This window comes from Balaenoptera musculus, chromosome 1 (assembly GCF_009873245.2).
Source record: "Balaenoptera musculus isolate JJ_BM4_2016_0621 chromosome 1, mBalMus1.pri.v3, whole genome shotgun sequence".
In the NCBI taxonomy this organism is placed as follows: domain Eukaryota; kingdom Metazoa; phylum Chordata; class Mammalia; order Artiodactyla; family Balaenopteridae; genus Balaenoptera; species Balaenoptera musculus.
In genome coordinates this window covers 65,723,183-65,747,663 of record NC_045785.1, presented here as the reverse complement: position 1 = coordinate 65,747,663, position 24,481 = coordinate 65,723,183, and the positions used below count along the sequence as shown (strand labels likewise).

At 39.1% G+C, this 24,481-nt stretch overlaps 1 protein-coding gene across 1 annotated transcript in view; it reads right to left on the bottom strand.

The window, feature by feature from the left end:
- Positions 1-20,793, bottom strand: part of ACADM (acyl-CoA dehydrogenase medium chain) — a 50,217-nt gene extending 29,424 nt beyond the window's left edge. Inside the window, exons 1-6 of the mRNA XM_036823333.1 lie at positions 20,692-20,793; positions 11,199-11,286; positions 8,922-9,019; positions 8,736-8,805; positions 8,004-8,104; positions 6,939-7,019 (exon numbers count right to left, since the gene is read on the bottom strand). Coding sequence (XP_036679228.1) covers positions 6,939-7,019; positions 8,004-8,104; positions 8,736-8,805; positions 8,922-9,019; positions 11,199-11,286; positions 20,692-20,721 — 468 coding nt within the window. The 5' untranslated portion in view covers positions 20,722-20,793. The remainder of the gene's footprint in view (positions 1-6,938; positions 7,020-8,003; positions 8,105-8,735; positions 8,806-8,921; positions 9,020-11,198; positions 11,287-20,691) is intronic.
- Between the last annotated feature and the right edge of the window lie 3,688 nt (positions 20,794-24,481).

Below are 24,481 nucleotides of genomic sequence, written 5' to 3'. Positions count from 1 at the left end.
CTTTTCATTGTGGTGGCTTCTCTTGTTGCGGAGCACAGGCTCTAGGCACGAGGGCTTCAGTAGTTGTGGCTCGCAGGCTCGAGAGCGCAGGCTCAGTAGTTGTGGTACACGGGCTTAATTGTTCCACAGCATGTGGGATCTTCCCGGACCACGGCTCAAACTCCTGTCCCCTGCGTTGGCAGGTGGATTCTTAACCAATGTGCCACCAGTGAAGCCCAGGGCATAGTTTTTATAACTTATGAAGTGTATGAGTTTGTGTGTTTCTATGCAAAATGACTGGTTCTTCAGAGTTGTTCTTGTCTTATTTGTTTCCTAGTAAGTAAAATTAATTTTATAATGCTTTTTCAGCAGAAGCCACTTTTGTTTCCAGTGCAACTTGTTCTCTTAAGTCAAGCAAATTAGTAAAATTCTTTTATGCATAATTATTTATTTATGAAGAATTTATTATTTACTTAATTTGCAAAATTCTATGAATTCTATAATTCTATGAATAATACATTTTGGGTAAGGATCTAAGGGTCTACCAGATGGTTAACTTATGAGCAGGAACCTAGTTGTGGTGGGGTTTTTTTTGATTTATTTTTTTGGGGTGGCACGCTGCGTTGGGTCTTCGTTGCTGTGCACAGGCTTCCTCCAGTTGCAGCGAGCGGGGGCTACTCTTTGTTGCGGTGTGCGGGCTTCTCATTGCGGTGGCTTCTCTTTCTTGCAGAGCACAGGCCCTAGGCACATGGGCTGCAGTAGTTGTGGCACGCGGGCTCAGTAGTTGTGGCACACAGGCTTAGCTGCTCTGCGGCATGCGGGATCTTCCCGGACCAGGGCTCAAACCCGTGTCCCCTGCATTGGCAGGCAGATTCTTAACCACTGTGCTACCAGGGAAGTCCCAGGAGCCCAGTTTTATTCACTGTTTTATTCCAAGTCCACCTGGTACACAGTATTCAAATATTTAAAAGAATGAGTAGAACATTATACTTTTCTTTATTAGTGATGATACCACCACCTTATCTTTGTATAGTTTACTAAACAATTCTGCATTCATTCTCTACTAATTTTTTCTTTTTTGCCTTACACTCTAAAGTGACTGGAGGTAGTTCATATAATGCATGTTTTTTAAAAAATCAGGAATGAAGTGAAAATAAAGATAAACCGGAAAGAATAATATACTACAACACATGCTTCGAGGTTCAAATAATTACTAATGGAGGACTATAAAATTGGCTCTGTGCTTCCTACTTACCAAAACAATAAAAATACTATACTGTAGTTACAAGTGTAAACTGCCCATAAGCTGAAGTCTGGCATATAGCAGGGAATTCAGATATTGAGTAGATGAATGGATGAATGAATGGCAGTTAAAGAAAAACAAAGTATCCCCTGGCCATTAGGTATGAAAGAAATTTCTCTACTATATTTTTGCAAAAGGGACACTATGTGAAGATATTCTTATAAAAACATAAGCATTTTGTTTTATCTTTACTATATCCTTTTTAGATGTTATACAACCAAAATAGGTGTGTATAACAATACAGAAGAAAATACAGGAGAGACTTTGAGGCTAAGTAACTATATAAGATCATATTGCTATTATATGGCTTGAAGCCAGGTCTTGGGACCCCAAGTTCAGTGTTCAGTTACATTTCAGCTACTTCTCAGTTCTACTGGAAACGCATGGTTTTATGACAAGAGTTTTCTTTACCATTGTTATGCTTTTTCAGACACTTCTGAGTTCTTAGACCATGTTTGGACAAGTAAGTTTACTGAATGTCTTGCCCATAACAAGCTTGTCCTAGTAGTCTAATACTTGTTTCTGGTTGTCTAATACTGCATATATTTTAGGTATATACTTTTTAAAAGATTTAATCCAATCTTTGAAAAAGAAATATGGTTTCTAACTTATTATTGATATTTTAATACTATATGTGTAATATATATGCAATAATACAATTAGTTTTGATTTTTAGAAAATGTTTTTGCACTAAGTGGTATTAAAAAATAATTATAGTATCACCCTGATTTATTTCTGTACTCACTTTCCTCAGCAAGAGTATAACTGATCACATGATCTGGTAACAGATTAAGTCTTATGAACATGCACTAACACTGTAACTGTAAATTAAATCCAAAAACTTATCATCTTTTTCTGTATCAAAAAGTTTAAATAAAAGACATTATATGTAGTATAATTTTATAAATATTATTGAGAGTTAACTGACTCTCAGTAGAAATTAATCAATATTTTTCATTAATATACCTATTGACTATTTTCATTTTCACCCTTGGCTTCATATTTTGAGTACATCAACTGCACTAGATACATATTTGAGTAATATTATGCACTAGAAGGGGGAAAATATACAGTAAACCTTTATTAATTCAGAAGTTAGAATAATTTAGGGACTAGAGTGAATGCATTTTTACATATACTTAAGATATTAATAACAAAACTGCCAAAGAAATGTTTAAAATACTTGAACTGGGGGTCTGGGCAAGATGGCGGAAGAGTAAGACACGGAGATCACCTTCCTTCCCACAGATACATTAGAAATATATCTACACGTGGAACTGCTCCTACAGAACACCCACTGAATGCTGGCAAAAGACGTCAGACCTCCCAAAAGGCAAGAAACTCCCCACGTACTTGGGTAGGGCAAAAGAAAAAAGAAATACCAGAGACAAAAGAATAGGGACGGGACCTGCACCAGTGGGAGGGAGCTGTGAAGGAGGAAAGGTTTCCACACACTAGGAAGCCCGTTCGCGGGCGGAGACTGCAGGTGGCAGAGGGGGGAAGCTTCAGAGCCACGATGAAGAGCGCAGCAACAGGGGTGTGGAGGGCAAAGCGGAGAGATTCCTGCACAGAGGATCAGTGCCGAGCAGCACTCACCAGCCCGAGAGGCTTGTCTGCTCACCCGCTGGGGCGGGCGGGGGCTGGGAGCTGAGGCTCGGGCTTCGGTCGGATCCCAGGGAGAGGACTGGGGTTGGCGGCGTGAACACAGCCTGAAGGGGTTAGCGCACCACAGCTAGCCGGGAGGGAGTCCGGGAAAAAGTCTGCAGCTGCCAAACAGGCAAGAGACTTTTTCTTGCCTCTTGTTTCGCGGTGTGCAAGGAGAGGGGATTCAGAGCGCCACCTAAACAAGCTCCAGAGGCAGGCGCGAGCCGCGGCTATCAGCGCGGACCCCAGAGATGGGCATGAGATGCTAAGGCTGCTGCTGCCGCCACCAAGAAGCCTGTGTGCGAGCACAGGTCACTATCCACACCGCCCCTCCCAGGAGCCTGTGCAGCCAGCCACTGCCAGGGTCACGTGATCCAGGGACAACTTCCCCGGGAGAATGCACGGCGCGCCTCAGGCTGGTGCAACGTCATGCTGGCCTCTGCCGCCGCAGGCTCGCCCCACATCCGTACCCCTCCCTCCCCCCGGCCTGAGTGAGCCAGAGCCCCCGAAGCAGCTGCTCCTTTAACCCCGTTCTGTCTGGGCGGGGAACAGACGCCCTCAGGCAACCTGCATGCAGAGGCAGGTCCAAATCCAAAGCTGAACCCCAGGAGCTGTGCGAACAAAGAAGAGAAAGGGAAATCTCTCCCAGCAGCCTCAGAAGCAGCGGACTAAAACTCCACAAACAACTTGATGTACCTGCATCTGTTGGATACCTGAATAGACAACGAATCATCCCAAATTCAGGAGGTGGACTTTGGGAGCAGGATATATTAATTTCTCCCCTTTTCCTTTGTTTGTGAGTGTATATGTGTATGCTTCTGGGTGAGATTTTGTCTGTATAGCTTTGCTTTCACCATTTGTCCTAGGGTTCGGTCTGTCCGTTTCCTTTTTTTTTTTTTTAACTAAAAAAAATTTTTTTTTCTTAATAAATTTTTTCATAATAATTTTTTCCTTATTTTTTATTTTAAAAAATTAAAATAATTTTTTCTTAATAATTTTTTTCTTATTTTTTTATTGTAAAAAATTTAAAATTTTTTGTTCTTAATAAATTTTTTTCTTAATTTTTTTCTTACTTTTTATTATAAAATATTAATAAATTTATTTTTAAAAATTAAAAAATTTTTTTCTTAATAAATTTTTTCTTAATAATTTTTTTCTTATTTTTTATTATAATAGCTTTATTTTATTTTATCCTCTTTCTTTCTTTCTATTTTTTCTCCCTTTTAACCTGAGCCATGTGGATGAAAGGCTCTTGGTGCTCCAGCCAGGCATCAGGGCTGTGCCTCTGAGGTGGGAGAGCCAACTTCAGGACACTGGTCCACAAGAGACCTCCCAGCTCCACGTAATACCAAATGGCGAAAATCTCTCAGAGATCTCCATCTCAACATCAAGACCCAGCTTCACTCAACGACCAGCAAGCTACACTACAGTGCTGGACACCCTATGCCAAACAACTAGCAAGACAGGAACACAGCCCCATCCATTAGCAGAGAGGCTGCCTAAAATCACAATAAGGCAACAGACACCCCAAATCACACAACCAGACGTGGATGTGCCCACCAGAAAGACAAGATCCAGCCTCATCCACCAGAACACAGGCACTAGTCCCCTCCACCAGGAAGCCTACACAACCCACTGAACCAACCTTAGTCACTGGGGACAGATACCAAAAACAATGGGAACTACGAACCTGCAGCCTGTGAAAAGGAGACCCCAAACACAGTAAGATAAGCAAAATGAGACGACAGAAAAACACACAGCAGATGAAGGAGCAGGGTCAAAACACACCAGACCTAACAAATGAAGAGGAAATAGGTAGTCTACCTGAAAAAGAATTCAGAGTAATGATAGTAAAGATGATCCAAAATCTTGGAAATAGAATAGACAAAATGCAAGAAACATTTAACAAGGACGTAGAAGAACTAAAGAGGAACCAAGCAACGATGAAAAACACAATAAATGAAATTAAAAATACTCTAGAAGGGATCAATAGCAGAATAACTGAGGCAGAAGAACGGGTAAGTGACCTGGAAGATAAAATAGTGGAAATAACTACTGCAGAGCAGAATAAAGAAAAAAGAATGAAAAGAACTGAGGACAGTCTCAGAGACCCCTGGGACAACATTAAACGCACCAACATTCAAATTATAGGGGTCCCAGAAGAAGAAGAGAAAAAGAAAGGAACTGAGAAAATATTTGAAGAGATTATAGTTGAAAACTTCCCTAATATGGGAAAGGAAATAGTTAATCAAGTCCTGGAAGCACAGAGAGTCCCATACAGGATAAATCCAAGGAGAAACACACCAAGACACATATTAATCAACCCATCAAAAATTAAATATAAAGAAAACATATTAAAAGCAGCAAGGGAAAAACAACAAATAACACACAAGGGAATCCCCATAAGGTTAACAGCTGATCTTTCAGCAGAAACTCTGCAAGCCAGAAGGGAGTGGCAGGATATACTTAAAGTGATGAAGGAGAAAAACCTACAACCAAGATTACTCTACCCAGCAAGGATCTCATTCAGATTTGATGGAGAAATTAAAACCTTTACAGACAAGCAAAAGCTGAGAGAGTTCAGCACCACCAAACCAGCTTTACAACAAATGCTAAAGGAACTTCTCTAGGCAAGAAACACAAGAGAAGGAAAACACCTACAATAACAAACCCAAAACATTTAAGAAAATGGGAATAGGAACATACATATCGATAATTACCTTAAATGTAAATGGATTAAATGCTCCCACCAAAAGACACAGACTGGCTGAATGGATACAAAAACAAGACCCGTATATATGCTGTCTACAAGAGACCCACTTCAGACCTAGGGACACATACAGACTAAAATACTTGAACTACTTTTAAAGACTCTGATATTTTAGAAATACCTATTTATAAACAGTAAGATAATTACAAATATTCATATCAGTGTATAAGTTAGGTTCTCCAAAGCATCTCTATGCTACAATTTTTTAGCCTATTTCTAATATTATATACATTATAAGAAAAGAATCTGGATGTTTCACACAATTCTTAGACAATATTGAGAATTAGCCTACTAAGTAACTCTCACCTGTTGAAACAAATTGACAACTAAGTAGGAAATACATATAAATGTCTTCATTAGTTTACCTGAAATTTAGGTACCTGAAATAAATAAAAAACATTTATTTTCAAATACTACTTTGTACTCTTTCAGACCAATTCTCACAGTTAGCTCAAAATGATAACAACTTACTATATTTTGGTAACATAATCACACCCTAGACTGAAATCTGTTTGACTAATAAACAAAAGAAAGAAAAATCCTATGTAAAGTCACTTTCAGAATAGAACTGCAGCATGCATGTGTGTAAAATGTATAAGAATATCTTTCATAAAAAAATCCAATTTAGGGACTTCCCTGGCAGTCCAGTGGTTAAGACTCTGCGCTTCCACTGCAAGGGGCACAGATTTGATTCCCGGTTGGGGAAGTAAGATCCCGCATGCTGCACGGCATGGCCAAAATAAATTCCAATTTAAAAATCCGTTGAGTAGTTCTCAGAAAATTAAATAAAATCTATAAATATCCTCCTGAAGTCACTCAGTCATTCAACAAACAAACTGTTATCTTTTCAGTCATATTAATTTCTTATTAGTTCAAGAAACTACTAGTTCAAACACCTACTGTCATGTATTCCATCTGAACTTCCTGACACAACCGCTCAGTTCTAGAGCTCCGGAGTGCTCCATTAAGTAGCTATTACTCTCCTGGAAATAAGCTAGAGGATTGTTATGGTACTTTTCCAGCATCCCAGAAACATTATAATTAGGTATCTTTCTTCTGGAAATAAGCAAGAGGATTATTTTATGACACTTTCTGGCATCCCAGAAAGATCATTGTACCTAAATATGTTGCTTTTGCCTTAATGTGCTGTAGCCCAGTGTATACGTACAGACTGAAAAGGAAAAAGAGCACACTTATTCACTTCTTTAAATGTGAAATAAAGCAGCAGCTACACATACTCACACACATCATTGGCTCCTCAGTCAGTCTCCCCAAATATTTCTTTTGTTGTTGATCATTTCCAGCAATAATAACAGGCATTTGCTATCAACCAAAGAAAAGTGATATTAAAAAAGCAAGATATTTTAAAATTAGGTATGTAAATTGAAATACTTAATTCAAAACATGAGAACTATTTTCCCCCAAGGGTAAGTCCAAAGAATTGGCCTTTATTCTGCCTCTAAGTTAGAGAGCTAAAACCACGAGGATATAAATCTATTAATCCAAGTATTTTCATAAAACAAAGTTATATAGGACTTGTTGGTAACATAATATATAAAAATCTACTGTAGTAAGATGCGCAAGTAGAGAATTAAATTTACGGACTTCCCTGGTGGCACAGTGGTTAAGAATCCGCCTGCCAATGCAGGGGACACGGGTTCGAGCCCTGGTCCAGGAAGATCCGACATGCCGCGGAGCAACTAAGCCCGTGTGCCACAACTACTGACTCTGTGCTCTACAGCCCGCGAGTCACAACTACTGAGCCCGTGCACCACAACTACTGAAGCCCACATGCCTAGAGCCCGTGCTCTGCAACAAGAGAAGCCACGCAATGAGAAGCCCGCGCACTGCAACGAAGAGTAGCCCCCACTCGCCGCAACTAGAGAAAGCCTGCACGCAGCAACGAAGACCCAATGCAGCCAAAAATAAACAAACAAACAAAAAAGAATTAAATTTACAATAAATGACATGGTATATATGATCAGGTGTCCTAAGAATTACTCATTAAATTTCAGCATTGCCAGCAGTGGCAGCAAGCCATCCCAATCCTTCTCCTGAATGCCCTTACCTAAGAATTGCCACTGAAGCCACAGCCAAAGTGTACAGTTTCCCCACAGAGACAGCTAGGACTCCGAGTACTAAAGACAACAGCCAGAATGATCAACTCATGGAAAAGAACTCCAGGCTTCACTGCAGAATCTTGTGTTCCTTTTTAAAGAAAACTGTGTTCCACCAGCTAACCTAACTTAGCAGTACTATTTCATTAACAACAGCTCAGTTAAGCAATTCATTTTCTAGGTAACTTACCCCCAGAGAATTTCCTTCAATAGCAGTCTGAACCCCTGTACATCCATAAGCCATTTCTTCAGTAATTAGACAGCTATCAAAAGTTCCAAGTCCAAGACCTCCTACAGTATCAAAATGTTTTAAGAGTCCATTATAATATATAGCACACCTCAACAGAAATAAGGGTGAACTATTCAAATTACTTCCAATATAACCTAATTGATTTTAACAGTAAATTTGCAAATACAGTATCTCTAACACTAGAAACTAAAAGTTTTCTGGCTAGTACAGTAACAAAGTATACTTCTCTAAAATAAGTTTTAAAATTTTAAAAAATTCTCTTACTATTTGTAATCTGGACCTGTCTTCCTGTTTCAGCTTGATTTTGTAAAAACTTGATTCAACTCTGCTAAAATTTTAAACTTTTGACTGACGAAAGGAGTGAAAGGAAAGTCTCAATAAAATGTAAAATCAAAGGTAGAATTAAAATGCAACAAATCAACTAACTGTAGAGAGAGAAGTTACCAAGGATTAGGATCAAGTTAACATCGGAATCAGTTATAAAGAAGGAAGAATGCCTCTAAGTGTTGAGTACAAGGCTTCTAAAAGCTGACAAATACTGAAGTCTGAACAGGGGCACAAAGGTAGAAAGCCATTTAATGGCAACAAATATCTGAAAGAATGACTGAATAGAATTTCAAAATTCTTCTTGTACATAGGCATTCTGGGATTAAAAATGTAAAGAAAGCTTACCACAACTTTCTGGAATGTGTGTATTCAATAAACCAAGTTCCCAGGCTCTTTTAATTAGTGGGACAGGATACTGAAAGAAAAAAATAATAATAAAGATAAAAGCCAGTTATATTTAAAATCTGTTTATATTTAAAATCTTGTAAAATATGTCAAAGATTTTTCTCTCCTTAAAATGCATAAACCTACCTCGCCAGTCTTATCATATTCTGCAGCAACTGGGATTATTTCCTCCCTGGCAAATTTACGAGCAGTAGCTTGAAATTCTTTCTGCTGTTCAGTGAACGCTAAGGGAAAGTTATTTAGAAAACATTAAAATAGGACAATGAGTTGAGGGAAATGAAGTTAAGTATGTGGAAATTTATATTTATAATGGAGACTTTAAACCTTGATAACAAGAAAGTCAGACTACAGTGTGCCTTCAGACTAATCAAGATTTCACTGTGCTATATGAATAAATCTATATCAATACTCATGCCAAAAAGGTAGGTAAGATTTCTAGCTTTTACAAATGAGTAACAGATATAAACTTGAGTTTTCCTCTTCCAAGTGTTAAGATAAAAACAATTTTTCTTACTTATTATTAGTTCCAAAGCAGACTCATCAAATGTTGACTAACACTGAAATAAAACTAATACATATGACAATGCCCTGATCTCAAGAATCAATCTAATTAGGGAGGTAAGACATGACCAGTGACCATAAACCAATAAAACTTGTTCCAAAATATCATATAATACTAATATCATAATTTCAATTTTACTCCTCCTTTAGACTCAGATAATTTAAGTTTATAAATTAGCACAAAGCAACTGGCAAAAGTGGTGGGAAAGCTTCTCAAATTAATGAAGTGAATACGGTGACTAGACCGAGGACAGAAGCCAATTACCACCATACTTTTTAAAATCCATACTATCAAAGGACAGGTAAAATTTTTAAAAGATATAGGGTATTTCAGGCAAGAAGAATGAGAAAAAAGGCAGAAAGGCAAGAATGAGCAAGAATGTTTAGGAGTATAGTAATCATTTCTATAGGGATGTATGAAATAAAATGTAAAAGACATTAGAAATTCGGTGTTGAATCTCTCATTGTATAAATAAGGAAACAAAAGCCCAGACTGAGGAAACGATAGCCCCAGAGTCTTACAATGAATTAGCAATAAAACTATACTTAGCGTTTCAGTCTAGTGTTCTCTACATCACAACTTCACTTCTAAAATTGGGGCCAATTCGTATCAAAATTGTGAGTGGGTAAAGGGGAGGGAAGGCAAGGATCTATTACGTATTATTTGGGAACCTACTTTGATCCAGTTACTATGTGCTAGGACTTCACATATGTCATATAATTTAATCTTCAAATAAATCCTGTGTTGTAGATATTATCCCCATTTTATAGCTAAACAACCAGGTGCAACTGGTCATAGGTGTTATCCTTATTCCTTTTCTTGAGCTCCACAATCTCCCTCCTAAACACTTATATCTATCTCATCTTCTGTCAGTCGGCAAACCACCATAGATTTCTCCTGCTAGTCTCTTACTATTGAGTATGAATCTGTACATGACAAACTGAAACTAAAGAGCAACCATACCAAACCTATGCTAACATCTCAATAAGAAAATAAGATCCAGTGTCCCAAACTGCTATCCTCATGCTGTTTCAAAATTTTCACTTAATTCTGTTAAAAAAAACTTTATAAAGATGCTAACAATCTTAAAAAATAAAATAAAAACCAAAAATGATAACCCTAGGGAGTTTTGAGTTTGTTATTTCTACCTGGGTGTGAGTTAATTATCTCAGCTGCCTTTTAACTATTTTCTGAGACCAAGTGAACTGAGATAATGGGTTTTTAACTAGAGGAAAGGTAATAATTTTGAAGCAAGAAGCACTATAGGGGGCAAAGGATGCTGAAGAAAGGGATTATTTTTCAAATTTTTTGCCTGGGTGGGGGTCTTCATTTTAGAGAGAAAGGGGAAGCAAAATCTTATTCCTTTTCCCTCCGACACCACATGGCTCCCTGATCCCAAAACTGAGAACCACATCTACTAGCACCAAACTGCAGTTCAGATATATTATGGACAAAACAGGCTCAGCTTATTAGCAGGCACCTAGCACTTTGTATCTAATAAGTGTTTAAGAAGTATTTGTTGCATTCATTTCTAAGTTGAAGACTAGTCATATGTAGCAGTGAACTTGTTATTTATTTGGGGATATATACTTAAGAAAAATGGCAGAAATACATATGTATGCTGCTAATACAGATTTATGTATAGGGTATTATGCTGGAGAAGAAAACAAGATCAGGAAGAATGGGTATGACTAACTGTGAACAATGTGTGGATGGTGATTGGTTCTATTCACTGACGGACATTACTAAGTTTGTTTACAAACATATTCCAGATAAATACATATAAAAAGCTGCATACATACAACAAACAAAAGTTTAAAATAAAAACACAGAACATATACCAAAACTAAACCCTGATCCAGGTTCACGGTGTTGGACAGCTTTCGTATGTTGTGATCTCCAGTCAAAGCGAGAAAGACTTCTCAGTACCTGCAAAGACCAATTTTATTACAATAAATTTGATAAATTAAACATGAGTCAAATAGAATACTGACAACACAAGTGAGTAGAACAGCTTCTTTGACCATATTCAAGAACACAGCTTAAGTCATTACTTAAATGCCCTCAACCATAATTTGACTTCTGTATTAAGCCAATTATCAGATATTGAACACCTATCATAAAGGAAATTCTTTTTTAAAAAAATGCAATGTGGAGAGATTGGCTCAAGATGGCGGAGTAGAAGGATGTGCACTCACTCCCTCTTGCGAGAGCACCGGAATCACAACTAACTGCTGAACAATCATCAACAGAAAGACACTGGAACTCACCAAAAAAGATACCCCACTACCAAAGACAAAGGAGAAGCCGCAATAAGATGGGAGGAGGGACACAAGCACAATAAAATCAAATCCCATAACCACTGGGTGGGTGACTCACAAATTGGACAACAATTATACCACAGAAGTCCACCCACTGGAGTGAAGGTTTTGAGCCCCAGGTCAGGCTTCTCAACCTGGGGGTCTAGCAACAAGCAGAGCAATTCCCAGAGAATCAGACTTTGAAGGCTAGCGGGATTTGATTGCAGGATTTCAATAGGACTGGGTGAAACAGAGACTCCACTCTTGGAGGGCACAAAGTAGTGTGCACATCAGGACCCAGGGAAGGAGCAGTGATCCCATAGGAGACTGAACCAGACCTACCTGCTAGTGTTGGAGGGTCTCCTGCAGACGTGGGGGGTGGCTGTGGCTCAGCACAGGGACAAGGACACTGGCAGCAGTTCTGGGAAGTACTCCTTGGTGTGAGCCCTCCTGGAGTTGCCATTAGCCCCACCAAAGAGCCAGGTAGGCGCCAGTGCTGAGTCGCCTCAGGCCAAACAACCAACAGGGAGGGAACTCAGCCACACCCATCAGCAGACAAGTGGAATAAAGTTTTACTGAGCTCTGCCCATCAGAGAAACAACCAGCTCTACCCACCACCAGTCCCTCCCATCAGAAAGCTGGCACAAGCCTCTTAGATAGCCTCATCCACCAGAGGGCAGACAGCAAAAGCAAGAAGAACTACAATTCTGTAGCCTGTGGAACGAAAACCACATTCACAGAAAGACAAAATGCAAAGGCATAAGACTATGTACCAGATGGAAGAACAAGACAAAACCCCAGAAAAACAACTAAATGAAGTGGAGATAGGCAACCTTCCAGAAAAAGAATTCAGAATAATGATAGTGAAGATGATCCAGGACCTCGGAAAAAGAATGGCGGCAAAGATCAAGAAGATGCAAGAAATATTTAACAAACACCTAGAAGAATTAAAGAATAAACAGAGATGAACAATACAATAACTGAAATGAAAAATACACTAGAAGGAATCAATAGCAGAATAACTGAGGCAGAAGAATGGATAAGTGACCTGGAAGACAGAATGGTGGAATTCACTGCAGCGGAAAGAATTAAAAAAAAGAATGAGAAGAAATGAAGACAGCCTAAGAGACCTCTGGGAAAACATTAAACGCAACAACATTCACATTATAGGGGTCCCAGAAGAAGAGAGAGAAAGGACCCGAGAAAATATTTGAAGAGATTATAGTCGAAAACTTCCCTAACATGGGATAGGAAATAGCCACCCAAGTCCAGGAAGCCACCCGAGTCCAGGAAATAGCCACCTAAGTCCAGGAAGCATCCAAGTCCCAGGCAGGATAAACCCAAGCAGAAACACGCGGAGACACACAGTAATCAAACTGACAAAAATTAAAGACAAAGAAAAATTATTGAAAGGAACAAGGGAAAAACGACAAACAATATACAAAGGAACTCCCATAAACTTAACAGCTGATTTCTTAGCAGAAACTCTACAAGCCAAAAGGGAGTGGCACGATATATTTAAAGTGATGAAAGGGAAGCACCTATAACCAAGATTACTCTACCTAGCAAGGATCTCATTCAGATTCAACGGTGAAATCAAAAGCTTTACAGACAAGCAAAAGCTAAGAGAATTCAGCACCACCAAACCAGCTCTACAACAAATGCTAAAGGAACTTCTCTAAGTGGGAAACACAGAAAAGAAAAGGTCCTACAAAAACAAACACAAAGCAATTAAGAAAATGGCAATAGGAACATACATTTCGATAATCACCTTAAATGTGAATGGATTTAATGCTCCAACCAAAAGACACAGGCTCGTTGAATGGATACAAAAACAAGGCCCATGTATATGCTGTCTGCAAGAGACCCACTTCAGAACTAGGGACGCATACAGACTGAAAGTGAGGGGATAGAAAAAGATATTCCATGCAAATGGGAATCAAAAGAAAGCTGGAGTAGCAACACTCATATCAGATAAAATGGACTTTAAAATAAAGAATGTTACAAGAGACAAGGAAGGACACTACATAATGATCAAGGGATCAATCCAAGAAGAAGATACAACAATTATAAATATATATGGACCCAACATAGGAGCACCTCAATACATAAAGCAAATGCTAACAGCTATAAAAGAGGAAATCGACAGTAACACAATAGTAGTGGGGACTTCAACACCTCACTTACACCAATGGACAGATCATCCAGAAAATTAATAAGGAAACACAGACTTAAAAGACACAATAGACCAGATAAATTTAATTGATATTTATAGGACCATCTGAAAACAGCAGATTACACTTTCTTCTCAAGTGCACATGGAACATTCTCCAGGACAGATCACAACTTGGGTCACAAATCAAGCCCCGGTAAATTTAAGAAAACTGAAATCATATCAAGCATCTTTTCCGACCACAACGCTATGAGATTAGAAATAAATTACACGGAAAAAAAAAAGTAAAAAACACAAACACATGGAGGCTAAACAATACATTACTAAATAACCAAGAGATCACTGAAGAAATCAAAGAGGAAATCAAAAAATACCTAGAGACAAATGACAATGAACACAGGACGAACCAAAACCTATGGGATGCAGCAAAAGCAGTTTTAAGAGGGAAGTTTATAGCAATGCAATCCTACCTCAAGAAACAAGAAAAATTTCAAATAAACAATCTAACTTTACATCTAAAGAAACTAAAGAAGAACAAACAAAACCCAAAGTTAGTAGAAGGAAAGAAATCATAAAGATCAGAGCAGAAATAAATGAAATAGAAACAAAGAAAACAATACCAAAGATCAATAAAACGAAAAGCTGGCTCTTTGAGAAGACAAACAAAATTGATAAACCTTTAGCCAGACTCATCAAGAAAAAGAGCGAGAGGACTCAAATCAATAAAATTAGAAATGAAAAAGGAGAAGTTACAACAGACACCGCAGAAATACAAAGCAACATAAGAGACTACTACAAAAAACTCTATGCCAATAAAATGGACAACCTGGAAGACAAGGACAAATTCTTTGAAAGGTATAACCTTCTAAGACTGAACCAGGAAGAAATAGAAAATATGAACAGACCAATCACAAGTAATGAAATTGAAACTGTGATTAAAAATCTTCCAACAAACAAACATCCAGGACCAGATGGTTTCACAGACGAATTCTAGCAAACATTTAGAGACGAGCTAACAACCATCCCTCTCAAACACTTCCAAAAAATTGCAGAGGAAGGAACACTCCCAAACTCATTCTACGAGGCCACCATCACCCTGATACCAAAACCAGACAAAGATACTACAAAAAAAGAAAATTGCAGACCAATATCACTGATGAATATAGATGCAAAAATCCTCAACAAAATACTAGCAAACAGAATCCAAGAACACATTAAAAGAGTCATACACCATGATCAAGTGGGATTTATCCCAGGGATGCAAAGATTCTTCAATATACGCAAATCAATCAATGTGATACACCATATTAACAAACTGAAGAATAAAAACCATATGATCATCTCCATAGATGCAGAAAAAGCTTTTGACAAAATTCAACACCCATTTATGACAAAAACTCTCCAGAAAGTGGGCACAGAGGGAAACTACCTCAACATAATAAAGGCCATATATGACAAACCCACAGCAAACATCATTCTCAATGGTGAAAAACTGAAAGCATTTCCTCAAAGATCAGGAAAAAGACAAGGATATCCACTCTCTCCACTCTTATTCAACATAGTTTTGGAAGTCCTAGCCACAGCAAGCAGAGAAGAAAAAGAAACAAAAGGAATACAAATCAAAAAAGAAGAAGTAAAACTGTCACTGTTTGCAGATGACATGATACTATAAATAGATAATCCTTAAAATGCCACCAGAAAACTACTAGAGCTAATCAATGAATTCAGTAAAGTTGCAGGATACAAAATTAATGCACAGAAATCTCTTGCATTCCTATATACTAACAACAAAAGATCAGAAAGAGAAATTAAGGAAAGAATCCCATTAACCACTGCAACAAAAAGAATAAAATACCTAAGAATAAACCTACCTAAGGAGGTAAAAGATCTGTACTCGGAAAACTATAAGACACTGATGAAAGAAATCAAAGATGATGCAAACAGATGGAGAGGTATACCGTGTTCTTAGATTGGAAGAATCAATATGGTGAAAATAACTCTACTACCCAAAGCAATCTACAGATTCAATGCAATCCCTATCAAATTAGCAATGGCATTTTTTACAGAACTAGAACAAAAATCTTAAAATTTGTACGGAGACACAAAAGACCCCGAAGAGCCAAAGTAATCTTGAGGGAAAAAAAACGGAGCTGGAGGAATCAGACTCCCTGACTTCAGACTATACTACAAAGCTCCAGTAATCAAGACAATGTGGTACTGGCACAAAAACAGAAATATAGATCAATGGAACAGGACAGAAAGCCCAGAGATAAACCCACACAAATATGGTCAACTAATCTATGACAAAGGAGGCAAGGATATACAATGGAGAAAAGACAGTCTCTTCAGTAAGTGGTGCTGGGAAAACTGGACAGCTACATGTAGAAGAATGAAATTAGAATGCTCCCTAACACCCTACAGAAAAATAAATTCAAAATGGATTAAAGACCTAAATGTAAGACTGGACACTATAAAACTCTTAGAGGAAAACACAGGAAGAACACTCTGACATAAATCACAGCAAGATCTTTTTTGACCCTCCTCCTAGAGTAATGGAAATAAAAACGAAAATAAACAAATGGGACCTAATGGAACTTAAAAGCTTTTGCACAGCAAAGGAAACTATAAACAAGATGAAAAGACAACCCTCAGAATGGGAGAAAATATTTGCAAATGAATCAACAGGCAAAGGATTAATCTCCAAAATATATAAACAGCTCATGCAGCTCAATATTAAAAAAACAAACAACCCAATCCAAAAATGGGCAGAAGACCTAAATAGACATTTCTCCAAAGAAGACATACACATGGCCAAGAGGCACATGAAAAGCTGCTCAACATCTCTAATTATTAGAGAAATGCAAATCAAAACTACAATGAGGTATCACCTCACACCCGTTAGAATGGCACACCCGTTAGAATGGGAATCATTAGAAAATCTACAAAAAACAAATGCTGGAGAGGGTGTGGAGAAAAGAGAACCCTCTTGCACTCCTAGGGGAATGCAAATTGATACAGCCACTATGGAGAGCAGTATGGAGGTTCCTTAAAAAAACTAAAAATAGAATTACCATATGACCCAGCAATCCCACTGCTGGGCACACAGCCAGAGAAAACAATAATTCAAAAAGACACATGCACCCCAATGTTCACTGCAGCACTATTTACAATAGCCAGGTCATGGAAGCAACCTAAATGCCCACTGACAGACGAATGGATAAAGATGTGGTACATATATACAATGGAATATTACTCGGCCATAAAAAGGAACGAAATTGGGTCATTTGTAGAGACATGGATGGACCTAGACACTGTCATACAGAGTGAAGTAAGTCAGAAAGAGAAAAACAAATATCGTATATTAACACATATATGTAGAACCTAGAAAAATGGTACAGATGAACCTGTTTGCAAGGCAGAAATAGAGACACAGATGTAGAGAACAAACGTATGGACACCAAGGGGGGAACGTTGTGGGGGGTGGGTGGGATGAATTGGGAGATTGGGATTGACATGTATACACTAATATGTATGAAATAGATAACTAATAAGAACCTGCTGTATAAAAAATAAATAAATAAAATTAAATTTTAAAAAAATGCAATGCAACTAAAACTGATCAGTAGTATTTGCACTACTAACATGGAGTGTTTCCAAGACAAATACCAATCAGGAGTAGTGGTAGACTTAGAACCACTATTCGAGAAATCTCACCTACAAGTTCTAGAACATTTGTGATTGGGGAGTTGGAACAGGGAGGGGGGTGGGACAACAATAGGATGGTACCATACATTCAAGAGTTGCCTAGTCCATCAACTTTGATACCCTGTCTCTGGTGAGCCTCCCAGGAATGCCTCTGGGAATCTTCCCCTTGGAGGATCCCATTTTCTAAGATACCTCACTTTATTTAACAAAACAAATTAGCCTAAAACAATTTTCTATATTTTCTGCTGTTGTCTGTAAGTATTCTTAGAATATTCTAAGCCAAGGGTAAGCACACTATGGTACCCACCAGTTTTGTAAATAAAATTCTGTTGGAACACAGCCATACCATATTGTCTATTGCTGCTTTCACAGCAGAGTTGTGAAACCATATGGTCCACAAAGCCAAAAATATTTACTGTCTCTTTACAAAACAGTTTGTCAACCCTATTCTAAACCATAAATATACTACTTGTCTTAATGCCTGAAATATATGCATATTTCTTCAAAAAGATATATAAAAAATATAAGCAGATATTATTCCTTTGCAGTCCATTTTTATACTCACAACAGTTCAATGTACACAAAAAGTAACCACTTGCATTTATTAAAGTTATCAAACTGGAAATCATACTGGAATTCCTAAGTAAATGTTTAAGGACAGCCAAAATTACACAATTTACACTTCAAGAAATTTGATGGAACTAAATTCTAGTAAGCTAGACATTGAAAGAAAAGAGAAACTCAACAGTATACTAAAAGATCAAGAACTGAACTTGCTTATGTTTTTCAAAATCTGTGTAAAGAAAGTGTCCACTTTGCAGATGACAACTTAAACTTGTAAACAGAATTATCTACATTTAAAGTGACAATGAAGACTGTCAAATATCTTAATTTAAATAACCCTTTCAAAGTGATAACATACTTTATAGTACAATTTTGAAAAAATAGAGTACAAAAATTCACATCTCCTTTGCAATTTTCATTGATTTTATTTCGGAAGTAAAACATGGTTTCTCTGATACTCATTGTCCAGTCATCATAGACCAAACCTATTCTTCTTTAGTCACATTCCACGTATGAATGCACTGAATCTTTCGGTCAACCCTAAGATTAAGGAACTATTTTTATTCTTATTTTGCATATGAAGAAACTGAGGCTCAGAAAGGTCAAGTAAAATTGGCCAAGGTCACTCTACTTACTATTAGGAACCAAGATTATTATTCTAACATTTACTATCATGAACTCATGCCATCAACCACCTTGCTATACTGCTCTTTCAATTTAAGTATCCTAATTGGTTATTAGATTCCATAAAGGAAAAAAAAAAAAAAACCCACAAAAATAAGACCAAAAACCTTGACTCTTCTAAATGTGTGTTTAGACAGCACTGCACAAAATTAGACCTCACAATACAGGTAAAATGGTCTGCTGAGAGACTTTAAATAGGTAATTATTAGTATATCTAAAATAATTTACAAAAAGTTTACATATGATTTTTCAGGAAAACATGTTACGTAAAACAAAGTACAAAGGTAGCTACAGCCAGAGAACAATGCCCAAAGCCCTGTTAATTAACTTTTCAAACCTGGAAATGAGGCTAATCTTATTGGGTAATTGCTGAGATGATTAAAATAAGATAATATCTTGGAAGCCTAATGCTATATAAATATTGGTTACTACTTTGAGCTCTCTGCTCAGAACAATGGAATTCCAAACCTCCAAAAGGCAGCAACTTTAATCAAGCATTAACTCTGCAATAACAGCACAGATATAATAAAAGACTTTTGCATATTTCTTAGGAATTAGAGTCTTAGTTTTATGGGAGTGTCAAAGAAGAGATACAGGGGTATAAGTTTTCTGGATCAGGTTTTTCTATTTCCTTTTTTTGAGAGATCGAGAAATAAATCCCTCTTTTTTTCTGGTGTCAGTTTAAAATCATTTTTTAAATCCCCCAATCTCTGCCTTCAGAGTCCATTAACCTGCATAACAATGACAAATATTGGGCAAAAATCCATTAGAATTACTCTAAATTCTAAATCTGCTACTATTTTGGTACAGGGCATAACGTTCTTAATTATAAATGACATTTAAATGGTAGTCTTGTGTGACTATATAAATAATAAAGTTAGCAAAATATATTTAGTGACTGAGACAATTTAAAATCTGTGAGACAACACTAGAATATACAAACAAGCTTCAAAGAAAATTCTGCCGTATGATTTACTTTCCTCTTTTTTTTAAGTACACAACGTGGAGGCGTCTCCCTCCATATTACGAAACCAAAAGCATATTAAACTTATTAAGTATCCTAATGAGCAGCTGCTCCGTTTTCCTCTTCCCCGTGACTTCGCAGGCTGCACTTTGTAGTACAGGGGTCCCCAAGCCCCGGGTCCGCAGGATACCGGGCCGCAGCCTGTTAGGAACCAGGACGCACAACAGGAGGTGCGTGGGGGCTAGCGAACGAATCTTCACCTGGGCTCCGCATCGCTCGCATTACCGCCTGAACCATCCCCCCCCATCACTCGCATTACTGCGTGAACCACCCCCCCACCCCCATGGAAAAAATTCGTCTTCCATGAAACCGGTCCCTTGTGCGAAAAAAGGTTGGGGACCGCTGTTGTAGTATACACCAATTGCAGAATGAAATTTACTATATTACCTTCTTAGACTGGGGATAAAAAGCCAGTAGAGAGTTTTCCCCAAGACATACTAGTTTAGCAAAAACTAGTTAGTTAGTTAGGCAGGGCTGTAATTCTGAGGCACCGGCCAATTCAGAGATGGGTTTACTTCGAGATAGGATGGGATTCCTCCGGAAAACCTTTGGAAGGTTCTCGGGCCAGGGAAAGAAAAGCGATATTCTGAAAAGTGGACGCCGCCTATATCGGGGGCAGTTGCCGAGGGGACAGAGGAAAGTGAAAACGCAGGAAGCATTCTGTCCCACAACGAGAGGAGGGGGTGGGCGTGAAAGTCAGGGTCCGGAATCCAGGCTATTGCCAGAGGTGGGGTAAGGAGGGCTAAGGCGCCCCGAAGCGGACTCCTTTCTTATCACCGCTTCCCACACACACCCCCGCCACACCTATTTCCGGTCCAGGTCCCCCTCGCCAAACACCACAACCTCCATTTCCCACCCGCGCCGAGCCCTGCTCTTCCTCTCACCCCGCAGCTTCGCCTAAACAGCGCAGCCATCTTGACTCTCCGCCCGGCTACTCAGTCTCTAACCTACCAGCTTATGCCAAGACCACTGACGCGCAGGACGCTGGACCCGTCTTGCCCCGCCCATGTTCTGGCACCGACCACCCTCCAGGGTGTGGGCGGGGCCCAGGGGGCGGGGCCTCCAAAGTACGGCACTGGAAGGGAAATGAAAGGCGGAAGCGGGGCTCCTTGTGCGGTTGGCGGAATGCTCCCTCGCTAGGTGACCTCGCCTGCGCCTTCCGCGCCATCTTGGCGGCCTTGGTGCCTGAAGAGTCGCGAGGGTTGGTCCCTGAAAAGGCTTCGCTTCCCGCTGGTCCTTTGAGTTTAGACGATGCGCCCTCTTGGGGGGAAGCTGAGGCGGACAGCGGTGCAGAGAAGAAACCGGGAGGGCGGCAACGGCGTGGGAGGCGGGGACTGGGCGGGCTGCTGGCCCCAAGCGGGGGAACTGGCGGGGCACCGGGCTGGCGGAGAATCTGGGTGAGAGGGCGCGGTGAGGGGCGTGGCGAAAAGACGTCGTCCTGGCTTTCGACCTTGATTTTAACCCGGAGAAACCTATGAAACCCAAATCATTTCTGCCTTGACGATTCAAAGTATGCTTTACTCTCAAACGCTGGACGCAAAGCTAAACGATGTTCTGTGCTGAAGAAAGTTTAAACAAAGGGAATTTAATCTACGAAGTAAATTTGATCTTCCGGCATATTCCCAAGGCTACTTATTACTGTACACGTGTGTAGAAATAAGGGTGCAAGGTGAGCCTATCTAAAGCTTCTGGCTCAGCGAATGAATGTTGGAAGTGAATGTCTGCCTGAAGAATTATATTTAAAGTCACCCTTCCCAGTTAGACCCTGAGTTCTGAGATAACTGTGGTGTTTCAAAGACGGGGGATTTGTAAAGCTGTCAAGGTTTGGTGGCTCTTTGTGAAAGCTAGTAAAAGCCCAGTGCAAGTCGGGAGTATAAATGTTTCCCGTAATTCCCAGGACTTTTCACTTTTATTGTACCATCCTAATTTAGGCCCTCAGCACGCACCCCTAAATCTTGTTACTAACTTAACTTTTCTTGCCTAGTAGGGGCTGACCATAATCTAATTCTAAGTCAATTGTTTACCTTCTATATCCTGTTATTGTACTCCCTTACAAGAACCTTCCACTTTGTCTTCTGGAAATTTATGATGTATTTATTGCAGACTGAGTACAACACAGAACGTTAATTAAGAGCTAAATTAAAAGTACCAGGGAAATTCGGTAAAGGGAGAACGTAGTTTGTCCTGGAATCAGCAAGGAAGCTCTCGAAGAGGTAGGTAAAACACAAAATGGACTGTTAAAGATGGGTAGGATTTGACTTCTTTTTTCCAATTTCTTATTGTGAGCATTTTAAACACGGAAAAGATGAACAAAAAATACAAAATCACACATATGCCCATCACTAAATTTTAAAATTGTTATTATATGTCACGTTTTATTTATATGTTTGTATGTACATATATGTGTGTGTGTTTGTGTTTGCTGTTTTTTTTTGTTTTTGTGAGAACCATAAGCTGTAGACATTAAGGCACTTCACCTCTGAATATTTTTGCTATATATCTCCTATGAGGACATTGCCCTACATAACCACAAAACCTTTATCACGTGGAAGAAAATTAATGGTTATTCTCTAAGTTAATATCCAGTTAATATTTAGATTTCCCTGGTTGTCTGCAAAATGACTTTTGTATGCTGTTTGTTTTTGAACTAAGATCATATCAGTGATTGCCTATTGCAGTTAGGTTTCAACTTTCTTTGATTTCTTTTAACCAAAAACTTGTAATCCAGTAATTTTGATTTTTTCCTTAAGAAAACAAGCCAGTTGTCTTGAAGAATGGCCTAATTCTGAGTTGTCTGCTTGTATTTATTTTTGCTTCTAGACCTTGTATTTCCTATAAACTGCTAGTTATGAGAGGCTCGAGTAGTTAAGATTAAACACATCTGGCAAGGATACTTTTTGTCATACTGTGTAATTCATGTTGTATCACATTAGGAGGTGTTTAATGTCAGGTTTGTCCCATTATTTGTGATGGTAAGTTTGATTGTTTGATTAAGGTGCCGACCAATTAAGGTCATCTCTTTCCATGGTAAAGGTATATTTTTCCCTTTGTAATTAAGAAGCAATCTATAGGGTGATGTTATTGAACCCAAGTTCATGTGCCCAAGACACAGTGAGGCCAAACAAACTAAAACATCATCATAGTTTGGAACAGAGAAAGGTTCATTGCAGGGCTGAGCAAGGAAAATGGGTGGCTCGTGCTCAAAAGGCCTGAACTCCCCAGTGGTTTTGGGGGAAGAATTTTTATAGGCAAAGTTTGAGGGGAGGTCTGCACTATGTGTGATCTTCCTCTGATTGGTTGGTGGTGAGGTAACAGGGTGGTGTTCCAGGAATCTCAATCATCAGCCTTTTGGTTTCAGCCAGTCTGGGGTCCATGTGCTTGTGCTAAGCCTGAGATTACCATCTTCCACCTGAGCGAGGGCACTTAGTTCCCCTAGAAGAATTCAGAGTTTGTATCAGATTGCTATGTATATCCCTTGAGCAGGAACCAGGACCCTGCTCCATCTCTGCAGTGTTTCTTGACTGCCTTTCTTTTGTTTCTGCATTCTCTCACTCTTCTAATTAATAACTGTTTGAATCTGCCCTTTGGAATTCAGGGAAGGGCTAGGAGCTGAAACCTTTTTCTTACAAAGAGGAAATGGGGGACATGGAAAGGCATGGAAAGAGTCCTGCTCAGTTTCAGTGATATGTGGCATTATGCTAAACAATCTTTCTACTAAATTTTGCCCCTTGGTAGACATGGAATTGAAACAGGAGGGAAGGGGCAGAGCACAACCTTTAAAAGAATGACATAGCCCAAGGACATGACATAAACTGATTAGAACCAAATAGGTCCAAGATGGCAGACTAGTCAACTTCCACTAGACCTTGAGCCTCAGTATAACACATCAGCTCATTGTAACACATCAGCAAGCTAAATGACACACCCACAGGCACCATGGGAGTTCCAAGGCCAACTATAAAAGTCAAAAAGTGGGCAGTGGCCCAGTTCCTGGAAATCCCCACCCCTTCCCCAAAATAGCTGGAATACTCCTCCCACTCATTAGCCTATGAAACTACCCACCCCTATAAAAACAGACAACCCCATACCCTGAGGCCCACTCTCGCCTTCTGAGATGGCCCACACTCTGTCTGTGGAGTGTGGTTCTCTCTAGATAAATCCACTTCTTAGTTATCGCTTTGTCTGTCACTGAATTCCTCTCTGTGATGAGACATCAAGAACCTGAGCTTCATTAAGTCCTGAGACCAGGTGTGTGATCTCAATTAAAAGACTGTAGGTTCAAGTCCCAATCTGGGTTTTGGCTGGGTTTAAGTCCTGGCACATGGGTTCAAGTTCCATTCTGGGTTTTGGCTGGGTTCGAGTCCCAGCACGTGGGTTCAAGTCCCAATCTGGGTTGCATGGTTCCAGAATCAGCTCTTAATAAATACCTTTATATTAATTGGGCACTGTTCCACAAACCTTTTACTACATTTTTAGGTACAACAGTTCAAATATCTCTCCCCAATGTTCCTTTGTTCCCTGCCATCTCCCCCTAACTCATGGGAATATGACATAAATGACAAGTCACTCTTTAGGTTAGTGGTTCTTAACCTGGGGCCCTTGAATAAGCTAAAGGTAGACCAGAGATTCCTTTGGAGTTGAGGGGAAAATTTTTATATTCCTTCATACATTTCT